Here is a 26,128-nt window from a genome sequence, read left to right as displayed (position 1 = left end):
GCTCTCCGGGGCTGGTCGGGAACTCCCCGGGGCTGGTCGGGAGCTCGCCGGGGCTGGTCGGGAGCTCGCCGTGGTCGGGAGCTCGCTGGGGCGGGGCGGGAGCTCGCCGGGGCTGGTCGGAAGCTCGCCGGGGCTGGTCGGGAGCTCGCCGGGGCTGGTCGGGAGCTCGCCGGGGCTGGTCGGGAGCTCGCCGGGGCTGGTCGGGAGCTCGCCGGGGCAGGGGCGGGTCGGGAGCTCCCCGGAGCTGGTCGGGAGCTCCCCGGAGCTGGTCGGGAGCTCCCCGGAGCTGGTCGGGAGCTGGTCGGGAGCTCGCCGGGGCTGGTCGGGAACTCGCCGGGGCTGGTCGGGAGCTCGCCGTGGTCGGGAACTCCCCGGGGCTGGTCGGGAGCTCGCCGGGGCTGGTCGGAAGCTCGCCGGGGCTGGTCGGGAGCTCGCCGGGGCTGGTCGGGAGCTCGCCAGGGCTGGTCGGGAGCTCGCCGGGGCAGGGGCGGGTCGGGAGCTCCCCGGAGCTGGTCGGGAGCTCCCCGGAGCTGGTCGGGAGCTCCCCGGAGCTGGTCGGGAGCTCGCCGGGGCTGGTCGGGAACTCGCCGGGGCTGGTCGGGAGCTCCCCGGAGCTGGTCGGGAGCTCCCCGGAGCTGGTCGGGAGCTCGCCGGGAGCTGGTCGGGAGCTCGCCGGGAGCTGGTCGGGAGCTCGCCGGGGCTGGTCGGGAGCTCCCCGGAGCTGGTCGGGAGCTCCCCGGAGCTGGTCGGGAGCTGGTCGGGAGCTCGCCGGGGCTGGTCGGGAACTCGCCGGGGCTGGTCGGGAGCTCGCCGTGGTCGGGAACTCGCCGGGGCTGGTCGGGAGCTCGCCGTGGTCGGAACTCCCCGGGGCTGGTCGGGAGCTCGCCGGGGCTGGTCGGAAGCTCGCCGGGGCTGGTCGGGAGCTCGCCGGGGCTGGTCGGGAGCTCGCCAGGGCTGGTCGGGAGCTCGCCGGGGCTGGTTGGGAGCTCGCCGGGGCAGGGGCGGGTCGGGAGCTCCCCGGAGCTGGTCGGGAGCTCCCCGGAGCTGGTCGGGAGCTCGCCGGGGCTGGTCGGGAACTCGCCGGGGCTGGTCGGGAGCTCCCCGGAGCTGGTCGGGAGCTCCCCGGAGCTGGTCGGGAGCTCGCCGGGAGCTGGTCGGGAGCTCGCCGGGGCTGGTCGGGAGCTCGCCGGGGCGGGCCCGGTGGTCGCCGGGGCTGGTCGGGATCTCGCCGGGGCTGGTCGGAACTCCCCGGGGCTGGTCGGGAATTCGCCGGGGGCGGGTCGGGAGCTCGCCGGGACGGGTCAGGAGCTCGGCGGGTCGGGAGCTCTCCGGGGCTGGTCGGGAACTCCCCGGGGCTGATCGGGAACTCCCCGGGGCTGGTCGGGAGCTCGCCGTGGTCGGGAGCTCGCTGGGGCGGGTCGGGAGCTCGCCGGGGCTGGTCGGGAACTCCCCGGAGCTGGTCGGGAGCTCGCCGGGACGGGCCGGGAGCTCGTCGGGGGCTGGTCGGGAACTCCCCAGAGCTGGTCGGGAGGTCGCCGGGGCTGGTCGGGAGGTCGCCGGGGCTGGTCGGGAGCTCGCCGGGGCTGGTCGGGAGCTCGCCGGAGCGGGTCGGGAGCTCTCCGGGGCTGGTCGGGAACTCCCCGGGGCTGGTCGGGAGCTCGCCGGGACGGGCCGAAGACACTTGAATTGCCTTTAATTTTTGGCAGCTATTAATTAGAGGTGTAAAGAAGCTGTTTATAATTATGACGTTTAATAACTGCACATTTCTACACTGCAGTGCATCAATGAAATGGGTATTGGGTATTCACATAAGGCACTGAAATATCTCTTTTGGATATTCAAGAAGCACACTAAATTATCTAAATCTCTGCCCTAGGGTACCAATGGTTCTCAGCTGTGGGATACAGCTTTTGCTGTCCAGGCTTATATTGAGGTGAGCAATCAAAACTACTGCAAATCCGCAAGCAATCTGATTGGTTAAACAAGCAAAATTAATTTAATAATGAAAATATTAATCCTGAACTGAACCGCTTGTTCAGCATAAAATGTTCTGTTTACTGAGAGCGATTTTTGAATGATCCAGTTATCATGTGGGATGACTAGTTATTGAATTTATTTGGTCTGTAATTTCTATTACAATACAGTATCCCTCTCCTCCCCAACTGTGACCCAAGACCCTGGGGTCTTGCAGCATTTCCAGTAATTAGCCAACTTTGATTAGCCAATGCAGCACAAAAGCAGGAGTAAACAAAGTTCCTTGGTTCCTGGTTTGTATTGCTCATAACTTACAACATTTCATTCATTGCCCAATAGTTTAATGGATAAAACCCTGTTTGTAGCAACACGATTGATTAAGACGTTAGACTGAAACGTAACAACTGAAAAGTAACACCATACAGTGGGCTAGCTTATGATGTAACAGATTAAGGTAATTGGCAAAAGAAGCAATGACAAAGTGAGAAAAATCTTTTTCACGGTTGGGATCTGGAATGTAGTTCCCTAGAATGTGGGGAAGACCGGTTCAATCAAGGGATTCAAGAGGGAATTGAATCTGAAAAGGAAGAATGCAGGGAGAAAGAGGGGGAATGGGACAAGGTGAATGCTCCTTCCGAGAACCAGCACAGGAACAATGGGCCAAATGGTCCCCTGTGCTGTAAACATTCTGAGATTCTATATCCATCACATTGTGAGAGGGGTGACCAGCAACAAGCTCCTGTACTGCTTGTTGCACTTTTGCTGTGCTGACTTTGGGGCTGAATGGGGAAGTAGTGATCTCGGTACTTCAGCCTGTTGTGAGCTTGGCTACTGGGATGTTGCTGTCAAATGAAATGATAATGAGATCCATTGAATTCTTCCAGTACAAGGGACCTTTTTGAAGTAGGAGTGCGGTTCTTAAGGCCTTAATATTTTACTCTTCCATTGGGAAAGGAAATGAGTTTAAACTAACTCCACCTGAATAGCGATTAGTGGTTAACACAGGGACTCGGGTTCAATTCCAGCCTCAGGTGAATGTGTGGAGTTTGCACTTTCTCTCCGTGTCTGCGTGGGTTTCCTCCGGTTTCCTCCCACAGTCCAAAGAAGTGCAGATTAGGTGGATTGGCCACTTTAAATTGCCCCTTAGTGTCCAAAAGGTTAGATCGAGTTACTGGGTTACGGAGATAGGGTGGAGATGTGGGCATAAGTAGGGGTGCTCTTTCCAAGGGCCAGTGCAGACTTGATGGGCTGAATGGCCTCCTTCTGCACTGTAAATTCTATGAATTCAGACACACCGTAACACAATGTAGAAATAAGTCTTGACCTTAGTTGGAATGTTTCAGATACCCATATAGTGACTGTTTGACTCCTGAAGGAGTGAAATTCCCAAGACCCCAAAGTTTGCATACACAATAGGGAGTTACATTCTCATTCTATCAGATGGATTCAACATATCCCATTACAATGTTAAGGGAAACAATAATAACTTTTGGAAGCATGTGAATATTTAAATGTTTTGGTAGTTTCTGAAAATTGACTAAAAAAGCAACTGAGCTCACACTGACATCTGTGACATAAGATGACATATGTATATTTTAAAAATATACCCTTCCATCAATTCCAAAACTGCAGAAAATCTATGAAGAAAAATTGAGCGAAATCTACACCTTTTGTCTTGGCTACATTTGTACTAATTTCCATAGATTCTCACCCCTTTATGTGTGCGTGCTTTTTATTCTCAAAATGGTCTGATAACTTATATTTTCTGTTGATGCAGGCAGGAGCTCAGGATATCCCAGAATTTACAGACTGTCTCAAATGTGCTCACAAGTATTTCCAAATTTCACAGGTAATGGCAGATACGGAGTAAAAAATACCCTACAAAAGTGACACAACCATGGTCAACTCGAGAAGTTCACAACTATTAGATTCGTGGGCAGCACGGTGGCACAGTGGTTAGCCCTGTAGTCTCACGGCGCTGAGGTCCCAGGTTCGATCCCGGCTCTGGGTCACTGTCCATGTGGAGTTTGCACATTCTCCCCGTGTTTGCGCGGGGTTTGCCCCCACAACCCAAAGATGTGCACTCTAGGTGGATTGGCCACGCTAAATTGTCCCTTAATTGGAAAAAATGAATTGGGTAGACTAAATTAAAAAAAAACACTTTTAGATTTGATGAAGCATACAATATTGCCAAAAAGAGTTGTAAATCTGAGGATAGAGAAGGTTTTAAAAATCATAAAAAGGTGATCAAGACATTGATAATGTGTGAGAAAATTAAACTAGAATAAGCTGGCAAGAAGTTTAAAACAGATTTTTTTTTTTTTTAAATAATTTTATTGAAAAATGTTGAATTTACACAACAACATCAAACCATAATAAAATACCCCCCCCCCCCCCCCCCCCCCCCCCCCCGGGTTGCTGCTGCTATTGACCAAGATACCTATCTTTGTTTGAGCCAGGAAGTCCAAGAAAAGGCTGCCACCGATTATAGAACCCGTGTACTGATCCTCTCAGGGCTAATTTAACCCTTTCCAACTTTATAAATCCTGCCATGTCATTGACCCAGGTCTCCACACTTGGGGGCCTCGCATCCTTCCACTGTAGCAAGATCCTCCGCCGGGCTACTAGGGACGCAAAGGCCAGGACACCGGCCTCTTTAGCCTCCTGCACTCCCGACTCCACCGCAAATCTGAAAATCGCGAGTCCCCACCCTGGTTTGACCCTGGATCCAACCACCCTCGACACCGTCCCCGCCACCCCCTTCCAGAATTCTTCCAGTGCCGGACATGCCCAGAACATATGGGCATGATTCGCTGGACTCCCCGAACACCTGGTGCACCTGTCCTCACCCCCAAAGAACCTACTCATCCTGGTCCCGGACATGTGGGCCCGGTGCAGCACCTTAAATTGGATGAGGCTAAGCCTCGCACATGAAGAGGAAGAGTTGACTCTCTCCAAGGCATCCGCCCAAGTCCCGTCCTCTATCTGCTCCCCAAGTTCCCCCTCCCATTTAGCCTTCAGCTCCTCCACTGACGACTCCTCCACCTCCTGCATTACCTTATAGATGTCAGACACCTTCCCCTCTCCGACCCACACCCCCAAAAGCACTCTGTCCATCGTCCCCCGCGAGGGCAGCAAAGGGAATCCCTCGACCTGTCGCCTAGCAAACGCCTTTACCTGCAAGTATCTGAACATGTTCCCTTGGGGAAGCCCAAATTTATCTTCCAGTTCCCCCAGGCCCACAAACCTCCCGCCAATAAACAGGTCCCTCAATTTACTGATGCCCACCCTTTGCCACCCCCTAAATCCCCCATCTTTGTTCCCCGGGATGAACCGATGATTGCCACCCAGTGGAGCCTCCATCGAGCCCCCTGTTTCCCCCCGATGCCGTCTCCACTGTCCCCAGATTCTTAGGGTCGCCGCCACTACCGGGCTCGTGGTAAACCTCTTACGGGAGAGCGGCAACGGCGCCGTTACCATGGCACCCAGGCTCGTACCTCTACATGACGCTATCCCCATTCTTTTCCACGCCGCCCCTCCCCCCTCCATCACCCATTTACGCACCATTGACACATTGGCTGCCCAATAGTACCCCAAAAGGTTGGGCAGCGCCAGCCCGCCTCTATCCCTCCCTCGCTCCAGGAAACCCTCTTCACTCTCGGGGTCCCATGTGCCCACACAAAGCTCAAGATACTGCTAGTCACTCTCCTAAAGAAGGCCCTGGGGATAAAGATGGGCAGGCACTGAAAGAGGAACAGGAACCTTGGAAGCACCGTCATTTTGACAGACTGCACCCTCCCCGCCAATGACAATGGCAGCATGTCCCACCTCTTGAACTCCTCCTCCATTTGATCTACAAGTCTGGTGAAATTATGTTTGTGAAGAGTCCCCCAGTCCCTGGCCACCTGCACCCCCAGGTACCTAAAACTCTCCCCTGCCCACCTAAGCGGGAGCCTACCAATTCCTTCCTCCTGGTCTCCAGGGTGCACCACAAACACCTCACTCTTGCCTAAATTTAGTTTATAACCTGAAAAGGTCCCAAACTCAGCTAGCAGCTCCATCACCCCCGGCATCCCTCCCACCGGGTCTGCCACATACAGTAACAGGTCATCGGCATACAACGACACCCTATGTTCCTCCCCACCTCGCACTAAACCTCTCCACCTCTCTGAATCCCTCAACGCCATCGCCAGCGGCTCGATTGCCAATGCAAACAACAAGGGGGACAGGGGGCAACCCTGCCTGGTCCCTCGGTAAAGCCGGAAGTACTCCGACCTCCTCCCATTCGTGGCCACGCACGCCATCGGGGCCTCATATAGCAGCCTCACCCATCTAATAAAATCTTCACCAAATCCAAACCTCCCCAACACCTCCCATAAGTACCCCCACTCCACTCTATCGAAGGCCTTCTCCGCATCCAGCGCCACCACTATCTCTGCCTCCCCCTCAATCGCCGGCATCATGATGACATTCAACAATCTCCGCACATTCGTGTTCAGCTGCCTTCCCTTCACAAAACCTGTCTGGTCCTCGTGTACAACCCCTGGCACACAGTCCTCTATCCTGGTGGCCAGGATTTTTGCCAGCACCTTGGCATCCACATTGAGGAGAGATATGGGCCTGTATGAACCACACTGCTGGGGGTCCTTGTCCCTCTTTAAGATTAACGTGATCAGCGCCCGCGACATCGTCGGGGGCAAAGTCCCCCCTTCCCACGCTTCATTAAGTGTCCGCACCAGCAAGGGGCCCACTAGGTCCACAAACTCTTTATAAAATTCCACCGGGAACCCATCCGGCCCCGGTGCCTTCCCTGACTGCATCTGCCCGATCCCCTTAACTAGCTCCTCCAGCTCAATCGGCGCACCCAACCCCTCCACCTGCTCCTCCTGCACCTTCGGGAAAGAAAGCCCGTCGAGGAACCTCTTCATTCCCCTCCTCTCCCCCGTTGGCTCCGACCGGTACAGTTCCCCGTAAAAGTCCTTGAAGACCTCATTCACCTCTACCCCCTTCCGCACCACATTCCCACTCTTGTCTCTCACTCCAGCAATTTCCTTTGCCGCATCCCGCTTGCGGAGCTGATGAGCCAGCATCCTACTCGCCTTTTCACCATGTTCGTACACTGCCCCTTGTGCCTTCCTCCACTGTGCCTCCGCCTTTCTAGTGGTCAGCAAATCAAATTTAGCCTGCAGGCTGCGCCTCTCCCCCAACAGTCCCTCCTCTGGTGCCTCTGCGTACCTCCAGCATCCTTCCCACCAGTCTATCCCTCTCACTCCTCTCGCTCCTCTCCCTGTGTGCCCGGATGGATATCAGCTCCCCACGAATCTCTGCTTTCAGGGCTTCCCAGACCACCCCCACCTGAACCTCCCCCGTATCATTCACCTCGAGGTATCCCTCAATACTTGCCCGGACCCTCCTACACACCTCCTCCTCCGCCAACAACCCCACATCCAACCGCACCTCCCCCATCTCCAACTCCATCCAATGCGGAGCGTGGTCGGAGATTGCAATGGCCGAATACTCGGCCTCCTCCACTCTCGGAATCAGTCCCCTACTCACCACGAAGAAGTCTATCCGAGAGTAGACCCTATGTACGTGGGAGAAGAAAGAGTACTCCCGTGCCCTCAGCCTCACAAACCTCCATGGATCCATCCCACTCATCTGGTCCATAAACCCTCTCAGTACCTTGGCTGCCGCCGGCCTCCTACCCGTCCTAGAGCTGGACCGATCCAGTGAAGGATCCAACACCGTATTGAAGTCGTGTGTCCCCCCCCCCCCCCCCCCCGATCAGACCTCCCGCCTCTAGATCTGGGACCCGTCCAACATACGCCTCATAAAGCCCACATCGTCCCAATTTGGGGCATACACACTAGCCAGTACCACCTTCTCTCCTTGTAGCCTGCCCCTAACCATAACATACCTACCCCCCTTATCCGCCACCACCTCCGATGCCTCAAACGACACATTTTTCCCCACCAGAATCGCCACTCCCCGGTTCTTCACATCCAACCCAGAGTGGAAAACCTGCCCCACCCATCCCTTCCTCAGGCGGACCTGGTCCGCCACCTTCAGGTGGGTCTCCTGAAGCATTGCCACGTCTGCCTTTAGCCCCCTCAGATGAGCAAGTACCCTCGACCGCTTCACCGGCCCATTCAATCCTCTCGCATTCCAGGTGACCAACCGCCCCCCTCCCCCGTCGACTAGCCATAGCCCGTCGACTGCCCACCCCAGGCCAGCACCCCCTGCCCGATCCAGTCCCCACAGCGACAACACCTCACCTCTGTCCCCCCGGCCCCCAGCAGCTCCTTCCTGACCCTACCAGCAGCAACCCCCCCTTTCCCCCCTCCCTTCCCCCCAGGCTAGGAACCCTCCCAGCCGCGAACCGTCCTCCATTGTACTTCCGTGGGTCAGCTAACTTCTGCTGACCCCGGAAACACCCGCCAATAACCCGACCCCTCCCAAAGTGGGATCATCCCCCATCCTATCCCTCCTCCAGGCACCGCTCCAGCGCGGGGAAGAACCAGTTAAGGCCCCGCCTCCCCCCGTCATCTTCTCCACCCCCCAGCCAGAGGAAAGCCCGCGCTTTCGCACTGCCCCACCACACCCTTCTGACGCAGCCCCCAAATACCAGCCCCACTCCATACCCCCAACCCGACATAGAATACAACAGACCCCCCCCCCAACCCTCCCCGCAAGATACACAACTCAAACAATGCCCCACAGCAAAAAACATAACAGAACAACACCCCCATAAATAACCATATCAAAATTGTAAAAGTACAGAAAAAGAGAACACAGCAACAGCAGAATCCAGCAATAAAGTATTACAACCGACCCCGCAACCCCTAACTCCTAGTTCAAGTCCAGTTTCTCCGTCCGCACGAAGGCCCACGCCCCCTCCGGGGAATCAAAATAATAATGCCGGTCCGAATAAGTTACCCACAGGCGCGCAGGCTGCAACATTCCGAACTTAATCTTCTTCTTGTAAAGCACCTCTTTCGTCCGATTAAACCCGGACCGCCGCTTAGCCACCTCCGCACTCCAATCCTGGTAGATCCGTACTACCCCATTCTCCCAGTTGCTGCTCTTTACCTTCTTGGCCCAGCGCAGCACACACTCCCGATCACTGAACCGGTGGAACCTCACCAGCACCGCAAGCAGGGGTTCATTCTCCTTAGGCCTCCTGGCCAGTACTCTGTGTGCTCCCTCCAGCTCCAAGGGCAGATGGAAAGACCCGGCCCCCACTAGCGAGTTCAGCATCGCAGACACGTAGGTTGTCAGGTCCGACCCCTCCAGCCCCTCCGCAAGGCCCAAGATCCGCAGATTTTTCCGCCTCATGCGGTGATCAAGCTCCTCGAAGCGGTCCTGTCACTTCTTGTGGAGCGCTTCGTATCCCTCCACCTTACTCACGAGGATCCCGGCCTCCTCTTCTCGTTCAGTGGCCTGCGTCTGTAGCTCCTTGATGGCAGCACCCTGGGTCGTCTGAATCTCCGAGAGCCTTTTGTTTGTTTCCTGCAGAGAGCTCAGTACCTCAGCCTTGAAATCTGCAAAACAGCGCAGGAGAGCAGCTTGTTGCTCCAGGGCCCACTGCTTCCACTCCTCTGGAGCTCCGCCGGCCGCCATCTTGGATTCCTTCCCCCGTTTTTTCTGGGGAGCTGCTGCCGTTTTTTCCCCCTTTCCACTCCGAGTTCGAGTCATGAACTGCAGGGAAAGTCGATCAGCACACCTTCTCCCACCGGGAGACGTCGAAAAATTTCCGTTTTGGGCTCTAAAAAGAGCCGAAAAGTCCGTTTGAAACGGGAGCTCCCAAATGTGCGGCTTCCTACGTCATCGCCGCCACCGGAAGTCCCTAAAACAGATTTTAAGAGCTTTTACAAATATGCATAAAGGAAGTGATTAGTGAAAGTAAATGTGGGTCCTGTATAGAGGGACAGGAAAAATTATAAGAATAAAGTCATGGCAACAATTATTTTGTCTGGCTTCACATTAGAATCTACAAGAACATACCAGAATTCGTGGGGAACCAGGGGTCTGTTAACAGTTAGGAACTTAAGCTAATTCATATGGGCAAAGGAAAGGTCGCGGAGAAATTAATGGGACTAAGTGAGGACAAATCCCTGAACCTGATGGCTACGCTCTCGGGTTCTAAAAGAGGCAGTTGCCGAAATATTGGATGTATTGGATTGGCTCTTTCAGCTAGATTCTAGAATGGTGCCCGTGGATTGGAGAGTAGCAAATGTAACATCTTTGTTTAAGAAAGGAGGGAATAGAGAGAAAAGGTCAGTTAGTCTGACATTACTAATCAGGAAAATGTTAGAATCTATTAAGGACATGGTAACAGAGCATTTGGCAAATTAGTGGGTGAACATGGATTTATAAAAGGGAAATTGTGTTCGACCAACCTAGAGTTTCTGAGGGTATAACTAGAAGGGTAGATAAAGGAGAACCAGTGGCTGTTGTATATTTATATTTTCAGACGGCAAGATGTTTTACGTGAGGTAAGGGCTCATGTGATTGGGCTAATGCAATAGCATGGATTGAAGTTGGGTTAACGGCCGAAAACTAAGTCAAAATAAGCTGGTCATTTTTGGGTTAGCAGGTGCTGTAAGACTCGGTGCTTGGACTTCAGCAATCTACAATTTATATCGATGACTTTGATGAGGCGACTGAGAGCGTGATCTTCCGGCCACGCTGCACCGGAGAAGCATCTTTCTGCGGCGCACTGTGGCCCGTGAAAGCCAGGAGTCCCAGCTCCTGGGATCAAACCGGCTCACAACGCCCTGTGAAATTCAACGCAATCTCGCGAGACGTTGCAAGGAGAATCCCGCCCACAACGGGCGGGATCATTTTTTGGCAAATCTGCATCTTCGAGCGAGGCAGTCAGCCTTACTCTAAGACTGCCAAGGTACCTGAGGCTTTGGAATTTAATCCCTTCGCATCGGGGACCTCGGGCGAGCGCCGTTTGATGCTGATCCCCACAAACAGGAACCAGGCGGAACGACACTCGTGGGGGTGCCCAAGGGGATCGGAGATCCCCACTTGCATGCCCTTTGGGCAGGGTAGTGCCCTGGCACTGCTGGTGCCACCTGGGTACCCTAGCAGTGCCAGCCTGGCACCATGGCAGTGCCAGGATGTGCTGCCAGCTGGCAGGGGCACTGCTATGGTGCCAGATTGGCACTGCCAAGCTGGCAATTTAACTGTATGTGGAATCTGGTTACTATGTGTTTTTCAGGCTTGATATTGTGACTGATTTTTAAAAAATGTATTTTTATATGTTCAGTAAGTGGCACAGAAATTCTGGTGGAACACCACAAAAATACTTCAATGCAAGTGTAGAACTAGGAACTCTTGTACTAAACCTAAATCAATATAAAGAGGGAGATAAACATTTTTCATGAGAATTGACTGCACTGATAGTCCATCATTGGAGCAGACAGCCCTGCACATTCCAGAAGACACTTGGGCTCTGATTTTTGCAGTCCTGCAATTTGTGTCTTGCAATCAACTTGCTGCAGAGGGCACACAGTGCTTGCAAAAGCTGGTCTTGGATGAGCCCGTGGACCACAGCTGGCCTTAAGGAGTACTAAAACTGAAGATTTTTGCAGTGAAATACCACATCCAGAAAGAAAAGAACTGTATTTCAATAATGTTTTTCCTATTATCTGGATGCCCAGAAACGCTTCTTCAGTCAATTCCTGTTTCAGGTAGCAATTTTGAGATATGCTGACATTGCAGCCAACTGACAAGCAAGAAGAGTGAGATGTGACCAATAGATGTCTTTTCGTGGATGTAAACAGAAGTTGATTGTGATATCAGGAAAACTCTTTGAATAGTGACAGGGGATCTCTAAAATCTACCTTGAAAAGGTAGACCAGCTCTCTGTTTAATATCTTATCCAAAAGACCAACGTTGGGACGTAAGCGACGAATCCAGGCTGATAAATAGATCAATATAATGCAGTACAAAAGTGGAGATTAAATCCAAACCTTTTTTTTAATAAAAGTTTTTATTGGGTTTTTGAACAAAGTATATTTACTGTTATATACACAGAATAAGAAATATATATAGAGGAGGGCAAACCCAAACATACCAAAAAAAAAGTAATGATAAAAAAGAAAAGAAAAAATGAAATAGAATAACTGGTAGGGTATTGTGCACCAGCTCAACAGCAGCAACTCTGTACAACTGGCAAAATTATTTACAACACATAAGTAGGCGACTTTTTGTGGGGGGGAGGGAAGGGGGGGGGGTGGAGTCTGGGGAGGTAAATATACATTTGGGTGTCGAAGAAAAATTTTTAGTGGGCAATATTCGAATGGGTTCGGTGTCGTCACTTGCTTCTCCCGGACGGATCTCGCTGCCATTGTCGTCTCGCCCTCACCTCCGCTTCAGCCATTCCTCTCGTCTTTCGCCTGTATTCTCCTTGTTCTCTGTTCCTGGAAATGCCAAGTTTGTTATCGTATCCCGTGCCCTCCTTCCGACTGTCATTTCCCTGCCTCTCCCCCACCTCCCTGGTTCTTCTCTTTTGTTCCCTGTCCCTTCCCCCTTTTCCCCCTCTCCTGTGGTTCGCCTTTCTTTCCTCTTAGGCTTAGCTGTTCTTTCCCCCCCCCCCCTGCCCCTCTCCCAGTCTATCTCTCCCTCTCCTGCTTTGGCTACTTTCTCCTGATTCTTGGCTACCTGGCTATTCTTCTTCTTGTTCGTTGGCCACAAACAGGTGCCGGAACAATTGGGTGAATGGCTCCCACATTCTGTGGAAGCCGTCGTCTGACCCTCGGATAGCGAATTTGATTTTCTCCATTTGGAGAGATTCCGAGAGGTCGGACAGCCAGTCTGCAGCTTTGGGTGGTGCTGCTGACCGCCAGCCGAACAGGATTCTACGGTGGACGATCAGGGAGGCAAAGGCAAGGGTGTCCGCCCTCCTCCCCAGGAATAGATCTGGCTGGTCTGAAACCCCGAAGGCTGCCACTTTCGGGCATGACTCCACCCTTACCCCCACCACTTTGGACATAGCCTCGAAGAAGGCTGTCCAGTATCCGGCAAGTCTGGAACAAGACCAGAACATGTGGGCATGGTTGGCGGGCACCGTTCACATCTAGCCTCCACCTCTGGCAAGAACCTATTCATACGGGTTCTTGTTAAGTGGGCTCTATTTACCACTTTTAGCTGCGTCAGGCTGAGCCTTGCACACATGGAGGTGGAGTTGACCTTGTGCAGTGTTTCAATCCAGAGTCCCCACCCTATTTCAATCCCCAGATTCTCCTCCCATTTCTTTCTTGTTGCGTCCAGTACGGTGTCGGCCCTTTCTACCAGTCGGTCATACATGTCGCTACAGTTCCCTTTATCTAGGATGCTTGCATCCAGTAGCTCTTCCAGTAATGTTTGTCATGGCGGTTGTGAGTAAGTCCTTGTCTCCTTTCGTAAGAAGTTTTTGAGTTGTAGATGCCTTAGCTCGTTCCCCCTGGCTAGCTGTAATTTCTCTGTCAGTTCGTCCAGTGTTGCGATCCTGGCGTCCGTGTATAGGTCCCTGACTGGCAGTGTCCCCCCGTCCTGCCTCCACCTTTTGAAGGTGGCGTCAGTCAGTGCTGGTGGGAGATGGGAGCCTTCTCGGACATTTTGGTCAGGCTAAATTGCTGCCGTAGTTGGTTCCAGGACTGGAGGGTGGCTATCACCACCGGGCTGCTGGAGTGTATTTTGGGTGGGATGTGCTGCCGTGGCGAGGGCCTGGAGGCAGGTCCCCATGCAGGAGGCCTCTTCCGCGTGCACCCACTCGGCTTCTGGATCCTTGATCTATCCTTTTTATTTGATTAGTTTCTCCAGCGCTTTAAAAAGGTCTTGGGGATGTAGATCGGAATGGATCTAAGTAGGAAGAGGAACCTGGGCAGTACGTTCATTTTGATCGTCTGGACTCTCCCCGCGAGGGAGAGTGGGAGTGTGTTTCATCTTTGCAGGTCCTTTTTTACTTCCTCGGTCAGACTGGTTAGGTTCCATTTGTGGATCCCTTTCCAGTCATGGACTATTTGGATCCCCAGGAAGTGGAATTTGTGTCGGGCTTCTTTAAATGGCAGTCCCGTTAGTGGTGCCCCCCCCCCCCCCCCGGAACTTGTGGGTGTATCGGGAAGATCTCGCTTTTGCTCATGTTGAGTTTGTAGCCTGGGAAGACGCCAAATTCTTTCAGGAACGCAATGATTCCGTCGATGCTGCATTGTGGGTCCAAAATGTAGAGGAGCAGGTGATCTGCATAGAGTGAGACTCTGTGCTCTCTGCTGCCCCTTCGGATCCCCCTCCAGCTTTTTGCTGCTCTGAGTGCGATTGCTAGTGGTTCGATCGCTAGAACGAACAGCAGCGGGAACAGTGGGCATCCCTGCCTGGTACCCCTGTGCAGCTGGAAGTGTCGGGAGTTGTTGTTGTTGGTCCGTGCACTCACCATGGGAGCGTTGTATAGGAGCTTGACCCAGGAGGTGAACCCTGTTCCAAGCCCAAACCGCTCCAGTACCTCTGAGGTATTTCCATTCGACTCTGTCGAAGGCCTTTTCTGTGTCTAGGGAGATGATCACTGTGGACCACTGTGTGCACCTGTATTGGGGATGTAAGGTAGGACCTGCACTACAGGTTCGCCGGTAGCCCCTGCCAGCTTGCTCCGCCCACAAGGAGCCGTATAAATATGCGTGTCCTCCTCTGAGCTGCCATTTCGCCAGCTGCAGTAGGAGGCTGCGCATCTGACTGCAATAAAGCCACAGTTGTACCAATCTGAGTCTTTTGTGCAATTGATCGTGCATCAATCACCTCTGGTGTTCTCTCCCCGGAGGGGGTCATTATCACGTTCAGCAGGCGCCTGATGTTCGAGGTAAGCTGTCTTCCTTTGCCAAAGCCCGTCTGATCCTCTGCGACCACCTCTGGTACACAGTCTTCTAGCCTTTTGGCTAGGATTTTGGCCAGTATTTTGGCATCCGCGTTCAGCAATGAGATGAGTCTGTATGACCCACATTCCGATGTGTCTTTCTTAGGTATCAGCGAGGTTGAGGCCTGTGCTAGCGTGGGTGGTAGTGTGCCCCTGGCTAGCGAGTCTGTGAATATTCCCGCAGGTGCGGGGCCAGTGCTGTCGCAAATTCTTTGTAGAAGTCCGCCGGGAATCTGTCCGGTCCCGGTGCTTCCCCGCCTGCATGGAGCTAACGCTGCCCATGATCTCTCCCAGTGCTAGTTGTGCTTCCAGGCCCTGTTTTCTGCCCTCCCCCACGACTGGAATGTCCAATCAATCTAGGAACCGTTTCAACCCGGACTCCCCCATTGGGGGCTCTGAGTTGTACTGCCCTTGGTAGAAGGCCTTGAAGGTTTTGTTGATCTTTTCTGGTTCTGTTTCTAATGTGCCTCTGGTATCCCTGATTTGTGCAATTTCTCTGGTGGCTGCCTGCTTTCTCAGCTGGTGTGCCAACAGGCGGCTGGCTTTGTCTCCGTGTTCGTATAGGGTCCCACGTGCCTGGCGGAGTTGATGCATTGCTTTCCTGGTGGAGAGCAGATCAAAGTTCCTTTGTAACTCTTTCCTCTCCGCCAGGAACTCTACGGTTGGGGCCTCGGAGTATTTGTGGTCTACCTCCATTATGGAGTCGACCAGCTGCTGCCTTGCCGCCCTTTCCTCCCTATCTCTTCGCGCTTTGAAAGCGATGATTTCCCCTGTTAGTAAGGCCTTTAGCGCTTCCCAGAACGTGGAGGGTGAGACCTCCCCGTTCCCCCGCCCCCATGATTAGTCGGTGCGTCGCTATGTCAGGGATTTCTGCCATGGTCTTCTTTAAATCCAAACCTAGCTCGGAGGAGATAGTGCTACCAATTTGCCACGCTGATTATTTTGAAAGCCAGTTAACTGCCCTGTGTTATTTTTAGTACATATCTCTGGGGCAGGAGAGTCCTATTCAGACTATTATGTCAGTGTTGGGTCTCACTCGCCTATCCCCCTCTTCCCCTCCCAGGTCCCCCACCACCATCGGCAGTTCCTTCCCCCATTGTTGCTGGTTACATATGCCCCGTGGATTGTTTTAGATAAATAAATATTGGTCCAACGGCAAGTTATATATTTTTGTGTGCCTTAAATGCCTCAGCTACAAATTTAAGTTTTTAGTTTGAAACTGCCCAAATGGTCATGGTCAGACAGCATACAATATTCAACTTGATAACCATATTAGTTTGCACAGGATTATGCCAAAAAAGAGTCATCAAAAGATCATTGAGTGCCCCTACTTTGAATCGCTGTATTATGAAGCACTGGGTGAAAGTATCTACTTTTTCCTCATGATTTATATTTAGCAGTGGAGGTCTAAAGGAGCTGCCACACGCTATAAGTCACTATGAGCTAGTGAAATAGGCTTATGGCTAACTAACCCTACATGCTACTGAATTTCTCCTTAAAGACACTGGAGAGAAAAGGGAACGAAGCAAGGCTAGTGTGAGAACTGAATAAACGTCAACATCTCCCACCTTAAATGTATTGTTTTTTTTCACAGGTCCAAGACAATCCTCCCAATTATGACAAGTATTACCGTCAGATGAATAAGGTAATTTGTTTGCAGATGCTGATTCACAAACTCAAAAGTTCCAAAGCCATATTCCTTCGATCGAAAATGTGTTGTCATTTGAAGTTTTTTTTCCTGCAGTGAAATTGAAATCACCATTTTTGTCTCTTTTTAAATAATGTGGCTCTCCTTAGAAGTCAGAGTGAAAGTGAACAGCAGTTTGTATTTTCATGGCGCATCTTTTGTACAAAATTGTCTTGAGTGCTTGAATTGGGCGAAGTGAGCGGGACATTGAGCACGCAGTAAGGATTTTGATGAGGAGGGAGGTGCCCACAGGCCAATGGTACGAGTTTCTAGGAGATATTTGAAGGATCAGCAAGAGTGAAGAGCCCCTACTGAATTTGAAGTCTATAGAAGATCGGAGCTCATTAAGGACTTGACAACAGATAGATATGTGGGATAGTAAGAAAGACGTGGCAAGTGGATAGTAGCCCTGGTGTTATTGATAGTAATTGACTGTGGTGGCGATGATTGTAGTGATTGTTGAAGGGTAACTGTGTAAATGTTTAATGGAAGGATATCCAATAATAGTACTTTTGGGGGCAGCAGAGATGACTATGTGGCGGTGGAAAGATAAATAGTTTTGAAAAGATTCAGTAACTACAGTGGCACAAGTTGAGAACAGTTTGATAATACGGGGTGTCTCATTTAAGGCAGCGACGAGGAGAAATTTATTTTCTGAGGGTCATTAGTCTTTGGAATTCTCTTCCCCACAGTGCAGTGAAGACTGAGTTATTGAATATATTCAAGACTGAATGAGACAGATTTGTCAAGGGAGTTGAGGGTTATTGGGGAACAGGCAGGAAAATGGAGTTTCCGGCCACAATCAAATCAGCTATGATCTTATTGAAAGGCAGAGCAGGCTCAGTGGGCTAATGACCAACTCCCCCTATTTTTCAGACTAAGAAAGAAGTTCTGCTGAGGGAATATGAGGACAAAGGAATCTGGATTACCACCTGAGCTATGATCAAAATGGGATTGGGTCAATAAGATCAGAGTGTTGAATGCGTGGCTAGATTTTCAGAAGCCATTTTACAAGAGATTATTAGCAAATCAAGGGCAAGTCATATTGTGACATTGGTTGGGAGGTATGTGATAGAAAGTAGGACTTAAATATATTTTCTAATTGGCAGCAGATGAAAAATGAAATACTCCGATGATCACTCTCAATGGGTTTCCTTCTCAGTCGTCAGTTTGCTTCCTTGTCCTGCTACCCCTCCGACATGAGGTTAATGCTCATTATAACTTTATTGGTGATGTGTGTTGCAGGGTGGTTTCTCATTTAGCACTCGTGACTGTGGCTGGATTGTAGCAGATTGTACGGCAGAAGGCTTGAAATCTATAATGCTGTTGCAAGAGAAGTGTCCCTTCATAACAGAGCACATCTCTGAGGAACGACTGTTTGATGCTGTCAACGTGGTAAGCAGGGATCATTAGTGGGAAAGGCCACAGGGTATAATGGAAGGATTGAATCACACTCAAACTCATTTGCCCCACACCTCCACCCATTGACAAACATAAATGGAAGAGGGAATTAAATATGGAGTAAGAAGGACATACTGCATGTGGAGCAGAGGGAGTTACGAGTGAAGGACGAGAGGGCATGAGGAACCGAGCAGGGATTGTCAGCTCTAGAACCAGTAGAGAAACAATCAATACCATTACTGCACATGAAACAGAAGCATTTGTTATGTCCTAATATATTCTGCACTTCCACCTAACATTTAGATTTTATAACTGGCCACAAAGCGCGGCACAAAGATGGCCACCTGAGGGTCACATGACTTTAGTGGGTTAAGACTGTATCAAGAGGGATCAACGGGACATTCCAGACTGATGTTGACTTAATGCCCTATCCTGAAACACATTTGAAGGAGGTATATCAAGTTGAATGGGTCCCTCAAAGACAGCTCTGAAGGTGTGGAATCCACAAAACAGGATAGATTATTGACCTAACCACTCACCTTATTTGGAAAAGGACTTTGGACTTGGGTCACATGATGAGACAGCCATGTTTTCTGTCGGATTTAAAATCTGCCAAAGCTGGTGGGGGCCAAGTTCCATCATGAAACCATCAAACTAGTTACAGGTCATCCAAACAGAAATGGTAATGAACAGGATCACCTTGAAATTGCAGATCCTGAGGACTGTGACACTACACTAACACACCAGCAGTGTAATGACTGACACTACACTGACACAACAGCAATGTAGTGACTGACACTACACTGACACAACAGCAATGTAGTGACTGACACTACACTGACACAACAGCAATGTAGTGACTGACACTACACTAACACACCAGCAGTGTAGTGACTGACACTACACAAACACACCAGCAGTGTAGTGACTGTGAAGCTACACTAACACACCAGCAGTGTAATGACTGACACTACACTGACACACCAGCAGTGTAGTGACTGACACTACACTAACACAACAGCAGTGTAGAGACTGTGACACTACACTAACAACAGCAATGTAGTGACTGTGAAACTACACTGACACAACAGCAATGTAGTGACTGACACTACACTAACACATCAGCAGTGTAGTGAATGTGACACTTTGCTAACACACCAGCAGCGTAGATACTGTGGCACTACACTGACACACCAGCAATGTAGTGACTGACACTACAGTAACACACCAGCAGTGTAGTGACTGTACCCTCATGCTATTATGATTTACTAAACACATTTTTTTAAGAAAATATTTTATTGAGGCATTTATAATTGTAATAATTTCCAACACCAAATTTCAACAAAAACACAATATAACCAACAAACCAACGTGGCTTACACAAACAGTGCCACCTTCCCCAGCTACCCCTCCGTTGGCTCTCCTATCCTTACTCATCTCTCCCATGCCTCCCCCTCCCCGCCCCTTCTGACAGCTTAATTTTTCTCAAAGAAGTTGATGAATGGCTGCTACCTCCGAGCAAACCCCTGTAACGAACCCCTCGAGGCAAATTAAATTTTTTCAAGTCTGAGAAACCTCGCCATGTCGCTAATTCACACTCCCGACTTCGGAGGTTCCAGGTCCCTCCGCCCTAGTAAGATTCACCTCCGGGCCACCAGGGAGGCAAAGGCCAGGACGTCGGCTTCTCTCATCCCCTGGGCTCCCGGGTCTTCCGACACACCAAAGATTGCCACCTCTGGACTCGGCTCCACCCTCACTTGTAAGACCTCTGACATGATGTCAGCAAATCCCTGTCAGAAACCCCTCGGCCTCGGCCATGCCCAAATCATATGGACATGGTTCGCAGGACCCCCTGCACAGCGTCCACTGCTATCCCCCACCTCCTCAAAGAACCTGCTCATCCAGGCCACAGTCATGTATGTCCTGTGGACCACCTTAAACTGTATCATGCTGAGCCTGGCGCACGAGAAGGATGCATTAACTCTCCTCGGGTCTTCCTCCCATAACCTGGCCTCCAACTCTCCCCCCAGCACTTCTTCCCACTATCTCTTCACCTACCCTATTGGGGCTCCCTCCTACTCCATCAACTCCTCCTAGATCTGCCCAAGGTTACAGAAAAGAGCTCCTTTTTAATTAATACGGGGTGGAATTTTTATGAAAAGACGTAGGTGAATGTTGGAGGAGTACATTTCCCCCAGGAATGGTATGTCTCTTGGTTACCAGACCCGGCAGAAACAGTGAAAGATTTGGCTGAAGCTGCAGCAAAGAGAAAAGCCTCTTCCAGCATGCAAGCGGGGGCAGGGCGGGCTTAAAAGCCTCGAGCTGACTTGAGGGCCTTTATTAAAGCTGAATTCTAGCAGCAGAGGGAATAACTGTGAAAAGATCTCACCAAGGCCATTGAAGAAGCGGTGACGGCTGACTTCCGTTGACGGCGGGCGGGAGGCAGCCGCGGGTTGGAGGGCTCCCGTTCGGGAACGGCATTGTCGGGGATTGACGCCCAGTCCTAGAGGCAGCAAAGGCGATGAAGGCCAGGAGAAAGCACAGGGAAGGTATATATCGAGGTCCAGTAAGAAAACGGCTGTGAAAACAGCTGAAAGTTCGTCGGGGTGTAAAAAGGTCACCGTGGGGTCACCAAGGAAAATGGAGGTTGGAGCACCAGGGGGGGCCGCATTGCTTACGGCTGAAGAAATAACTAAATTGATGGCTGCGGAATTCGAAAGGCAGTTTACAAAGTACATGGAGACAATGAGGAAGGAGATGAGGGAGGTTTTGAGGCTGCTGGTGGAGTAGGCGATTTCCCCGGTGACGACAGCGGTGGCGAGTGCAGTGGCGGAGGTGCGGGAGCAAGGGGAGACGCTGAAGGAAGTGGAGGAAACATTATTGCAGCATGGTGATCAACTTACGTCGATGGGGAAGGAGATGCGGAAGGTGGTGGAGATTAATAAGGATCTGCGAGGAAAAATGGAAGACCTGGAAAACAGATCCAGGCAACAGAATTTGAGGATTGTGGGGCTGCCTGAAGAAGTTGAAGGGCTGAGGCCGACTGAGTGTTTTGCTGCGATGCTGGCGAAACTATTGGGGAGGATCCTTCCCTTCTCCTACTCCTGTTCTCGACGCCACCTTATCCTGTAGCCCTGGGGCAGCAGGTGCGGGAAGGTCGAAACCTGCCTCCGCACAAAATCTATCACTCGCAGATACCGGAACCCATTCCCCCAGGCAACTCAAACTCCTCCTCCATCAATAATGAGATTCCCAAATCTCTCGATCCCTACCCGCCACACACACACACAGTTTCTATACACCATCCCCTTGTTACACATTATAACGTGTACAATGTATAACCGGCTGGGGACTGGTTTAGCTCAGTTGGCTGGACAGCTAGTTTGATGCAGAGCAAGCCCAACAGCACTTGTTCCGGCTGAGGTTATTCATGAAAGCCCCACCTTCTCAACCTTGCCCATCATCTGAGGTGCGGTGATCCTCAGGTTAAATCACCGCCAGTCAATTCTCCCCCTCAAAGCCTCTGGCCATCTGGGACTATAGCGACTTAAAATCTATGATAGCTGAACTCTTAAGATTTCCCCTGTTCTGGAAACAACATACAAATTGAATAACCAGCTGTAGTTACACACAATACAGGGATGATACTCAAATCTGGAATCGTCTTTTTCCTCGTCAAGCGAAGATATTTTGAAACTGCTGTCACAAAAGGTTTTCTGCGCTGCCTTGACTCTAAGACTTAGATGCTTGTTTGCTGTAAACCTGGCCTTCAGGCTTGATGGCTGGAAACTGGCCTGCCCTTTTTCTGAGCCTGTTAGATGGTGACTGCCTCTCCCAGCTTTTCAGGGTCTGGACAATTATACCTTTGTTGTCCTTTGATTATGCTTTTTGGGTTTTCTGCAGTCTGCCCCGTCAACCTTCTTGACCAAACATTAACATACGTCTATCTCGGACGTTCCCAATGATCTGTTATCTGATTCTCCTTTATAAACTTCACACTAGATTATTATCTAAACTGCCGTTCTAATCCAGGCAGATTCATGACTATATATATATATGTTCAGATTTTGCTTTATTTCAGGGAAGTTGGGGACAATTTCACGTTCCCTAGTGAAATATAGTGCAGGCGTTGGAAATCTGAAATAAAACAACATTTCTAGAAATACTCAGGTCTTGCAGCATATTTTGGGGGAGAAGTCAAAGACCTTTTATCAAAGCTGGAGACAGTTGGAGATGTGATGGGTTTAAAGCAACTCGAGAGGCAAAGGGTGAGGAGAGGGAAAGGAGGAAAGTAAAAGAGATAAAAGTTTAATGGTGTAAGGCAACAAGCAATAGTTACGGGACAAGCAAAGAAACAAGAGGTTTAAATGGTAACTGCAGAATTATTACCAACAACTGCTAGCAGAAAAGATGTAGTTATGTTCTAATTTGTTGAACTCACCAATAACAGAAGGAAGTAAAATCCCACTCAAAGGATGACGTGCTGTTCCTTGAGCTTCCACTGAGCTTTATTAGAACAGTGTTGGAGGCCCAAGGACAAGAGTGGTCAGACTAAGATTGGGGTGAAGAATTGAAAATGACAGGCAATTGCAAGCTGAGAGTCAGCTGGCAGACAGCAGAGGCAAAGTGATCACCCAATGTATGTTTGGTTTCCCCAATGCAGAGGCAACTGTGTAGCATAGCAGTATACCATGTTTAAATAAGTAAATCATTTTCACCTGGAAAGAGTGTTTTGGGCTGTGGAAGGCGGGAGGGAGGAGGTTAAAAAGCAGATGTTGCACTTTCAGCGCTTGCCTGGTATGTACCGGGGAGAGGGGAGTTGGTATTGGGGGGGTCATTGATGAGTTGATCTGGCCCCAAATGATCAGTCCTCCGCAAACGCTTCAACACGGCACAACATTGAACCTTTCTTCTGCCACCTTTGCTTCCTCACCCACTTCTTTGGCCACGAGTGTTCCATTCATTCAGCAGACCCCTTCATCTGTATTTGAAATTCTCATTCCACATGGACTCTTCCCTCTGCCCTCTTACCATCTCTAGATCATGTAATGGGAACCCCTGGTGTGGCATCAGCTGTCTCAATCTCTCTACTCCACTCACTCACTCAGTCTAACATTCCTCCCTCTCAGCTTGCAGAATTCCATTCTCTCATGTTAAACTCTAGCTTCGTCATTATTGAGGAGAGTTATGCATCATTTGGTGAATTGAACTTTGCCTTGCTGAGACGGCATGCCAACTCTTGACACAATCTTTTACCTCCCCCTGGACCATGAACATGTTGCTGAAGCCACCATTTCCCAGTCAACCACTGACTTCACGTGCTCTGGACTTCTTCCTCCGTGGCATCCTTACCTAATAGGTCCCAACCCCACAAAACCCACTTCTTCCCAAGATCCACAAACATGACTACCTACTAACTCATCATTTCAGCTTGTTCTTTCACCACAAAACTGATTCCTTCCTGTCTTGACTCTACTTTTTCTCACCTTGCGCAGCCCCTTGCCACCCATGTCCAGAACTCCCCGCATCACTTTAACAGTTTACAGTTTCCTGGTCCTAACTGACTCTGAAGCCTCCATACTTTCATCCTCTACAAGGATATTTTTTCCTAGAAAACAGGCCGAACCAGTTCCATTGACCATCAACTTCTTGGTTGAAATCACGTTTCATTGACCAACTTGCCCTTTGACACCACTCACTTCCTCCAAATAACAGGTGTTGCTTTGGAATCCTGCATGGGTTCTAACTATGCATGCCTTTTTGTGGGATATTGGGAACATTCTTTTTTTTCCAGCCCTATACGGGTCGTTCCCTCACCTCTTCCACAACATTGATGACTGCATGATTGTCATTTCCTGCTATTTCCCAAACTGCAATATTTAAACAACTTTGCTTCCAATTCCATTTCTTCCCTTGCATGATTAATCTCTCAATATTCCCTTGCCTTGCTCAACTTCTCTGTTTCCATTTCTGGAAATAGGGTATTGCCGGCTGACTACCTTGATTACAGTCCTTCCCACTCCATTTCCTGGAAAGATTGTTTCATTCTCCCAGGTCCTCTGTCCTGTTTGACGATGCCATCTTCCAGATTGGTGCTTCTGATAGGATTTTGTTTCTCCTCAACTGAAGATTCCCTCCCCTGTGGATGTCAGGGCATTTGACTGTGTCAATTCCATTTCTCACACTTCTCACTCCTTACCTTCTCTGCTGGAGCCACAAAGTTCCCTTTGTCCTTCCCTTAACTTCACTAGCTACCACATTCAACAAATCACTATTTCACCACTTCCAACGTGGTGAAACCATGGTCTATTCTTCGATCTTCAATCACCCTCTCCCCTGCCTATGGTAACTTTCCACAAAGGGGCTGGATATGCAACACCTGCTATTTCACCTCTTCCCTTACCATCAGACGTGGTCAAACACGCCTTTCCAGGTGAGGCAAGCATTTACTTGAAATAAAAGCTAAAAGTTCTTGAAATTCTTATCAGTTCAGGCAGCGTCACAGGAGAGAGAAACAGATCAATGGCGTTACATCATAACATTGTCACCAACTTGAAATGTTAACTTTCCCACAGGTGCTCCCTGATCTGCGAAATACTTTCAGAACTTTAAAGTTTTATTGCACCTAATCTGATCCGACTTTTCTCATTACAGCTGCTTAGTATGAGAAACCCTGATGGTGGATTTGCCACATACGAGACAAAGCGTGGGGGACGACTGCTGGAGCTTCTGAATCCATCCGAGGTTTTTGGTAAGTTTCTTCAACGTAGATTTGTTTTTAAAGCTTGCTTTTATAGAATAAATTCTCAAGTAGACCAGTTCCTTATACAGCAAGTGTAGACAATGATGTCTAGAACACCAAGTGTGAAGTAGAACATGAGATTTCCCTTTTAAAAAATGCAGTTTGTGGAGCAATTTCGATGCCATTTTGATTCTGTTGGTGCATTTCGTCTCTCCTTTGAAGTTGAATTGATGTCTGAGGCCTCCAGCCCCTTGGTGGATTGAATTGTTTAAGACTGAAATTTGAAGACCAGGTGTTGCTCTATACCAGAGGTTCCCAACCACATTTGTGTGCCGTGAAGGCTCCTTACATATGCCACAAAAATACTTTTTTTAATAATTATTTATTTCCAATTAAGTGGCAATTTAGTGGGCCAATCTACCTACTCTGCACACCTTTGGGTTGTGTGGGGTGAGACCCACACAGATACGGGGAGAATGTGTGAACTCCACCCGGGCTGGGATTGAACCCGGGTCCTCGGCTCCGTGAGGCAGCAATGCTAACCACTGCGTCACCATGCTGCCCTGCAAAATAAGATTCAAAATGATTAAACATGAATGCAGATGAGCTAAATCTAATCTTTGTTTTTAACTCCAGTCGGCATCTCCAAGCCCCAATGAAGCCCAAGCCTGCCACACATGGGCCGGCTGGGAATGGACTGCACCTGCGCAGTTCAGATTCTTTGGGCTGGTCATGCGCACAGGCCGAATTGATGGAAAAAAAATCACAACTTGTGCATGCTTGGCTCTTTCCTGGCTAGTGTATGCATGGTTTGAATTGGCAACATGAAACATTCCAAACCACGCCTGCGCAGCCCTTTCCTGGCTGACGCATGTGCAGGAGATTCCAGGTTCTTTGGGAATTGGAAATGCCGATCATGGAGGTGAAGACAAAGGACCCGTACACCCGCACAAAAAGCAAACACAAAAAGGGCGTAAAAACCCGAGAGTAGTGAGAGAAACAAGTTGGAAGAAGACGGGAAGAAGTAAAAGAAGACAGGTAAGAAACAGAAATCAATAAAGTTAAGAAAGTGAGAAACAGGCTCCAACATTAAATTTCACATGCAAATAGTATCTGGCTTTCATTCTAAACATCTTAAACTAATGAAAATAGTATTAAATGGTGGCTTGACAAAGAGGTTTTAGAGACAAAGGTCTTTAGAGAGAGGGCCGATCAGTTGGAGAAAATATTTTTTCAGTTATTACATCCTGGATCAGACCCCAACAATGGCTAGGATACTGGGCAGAAACCCCAATATTTTATTTTAATTTTGTAAGACCGTGAGGAAAGGATGCCTTGCTCCGTAGGGAGATGGTATGTAAAACAAACTTTATTATTACTAATACAGTATTAAAATATCTTTAATATCAAGCAAGAATACAGTGACACA

The 26,128-nt window shown here is 50.0% G+C and overlaps 1 protein-coding gene across 2 annotated transcripts in view; it reads left to right on the top strand.

Moving 5' to 3' along the window:
- The window catches only part of lss (lanosterol synthase (2,3-oxidosqualene-lanosterol cyclase)), a 99,163-nt gene that overhangs the window by 50,530 nt on the left and 22,505 nt on the right, over positions 1-26,128 (top strand). For both annotated transcript variants that reach the window (XM_038786549.1, XM_038786538.1), the window contains exons 12-16: positions 1,877-1,933; positions 3,752-3,823; positions 16,464-16,514; positions 17,802-17,951; positions 24,612-24,708. In XM_038786549.1, coding sequence (XP_038642477.1) covers positions 1,877-1,933; positions 3,752-3,823; positions 16,464-16,514; positions 17,802-17,951; positions 24,612-24,708 — 427 coding nt within the window. The remainder of the gene's footprint in view (positions 1-1,876; positions 1,934-3,751; positions 3,824-16,463; positions 16,515-17,801; positions 17,952-24,611; positions 24,709-26,128) is intronic.

Source organism: Scyliorhinus canicula, chromosome 2 (assembly GCF_902713615.1).
Source record: "Scyliorhinus canicula chromosome 2, sScyCan1.1, whole genome shotgun sequence".
Classification (NCBI taxonomy): Eukaryota; Metazoa; Chordata; class Chondrichthyes; order Carcharhiniformes; family Scyliorhinidae; genus Scyliorhinus; species Scyliorhinus canicula.
The sequence above is the reverse complement of the archived record's forward strand: the minus strand, read 5'-3'. Positions and strand labels throughout refer to the sequence as shown.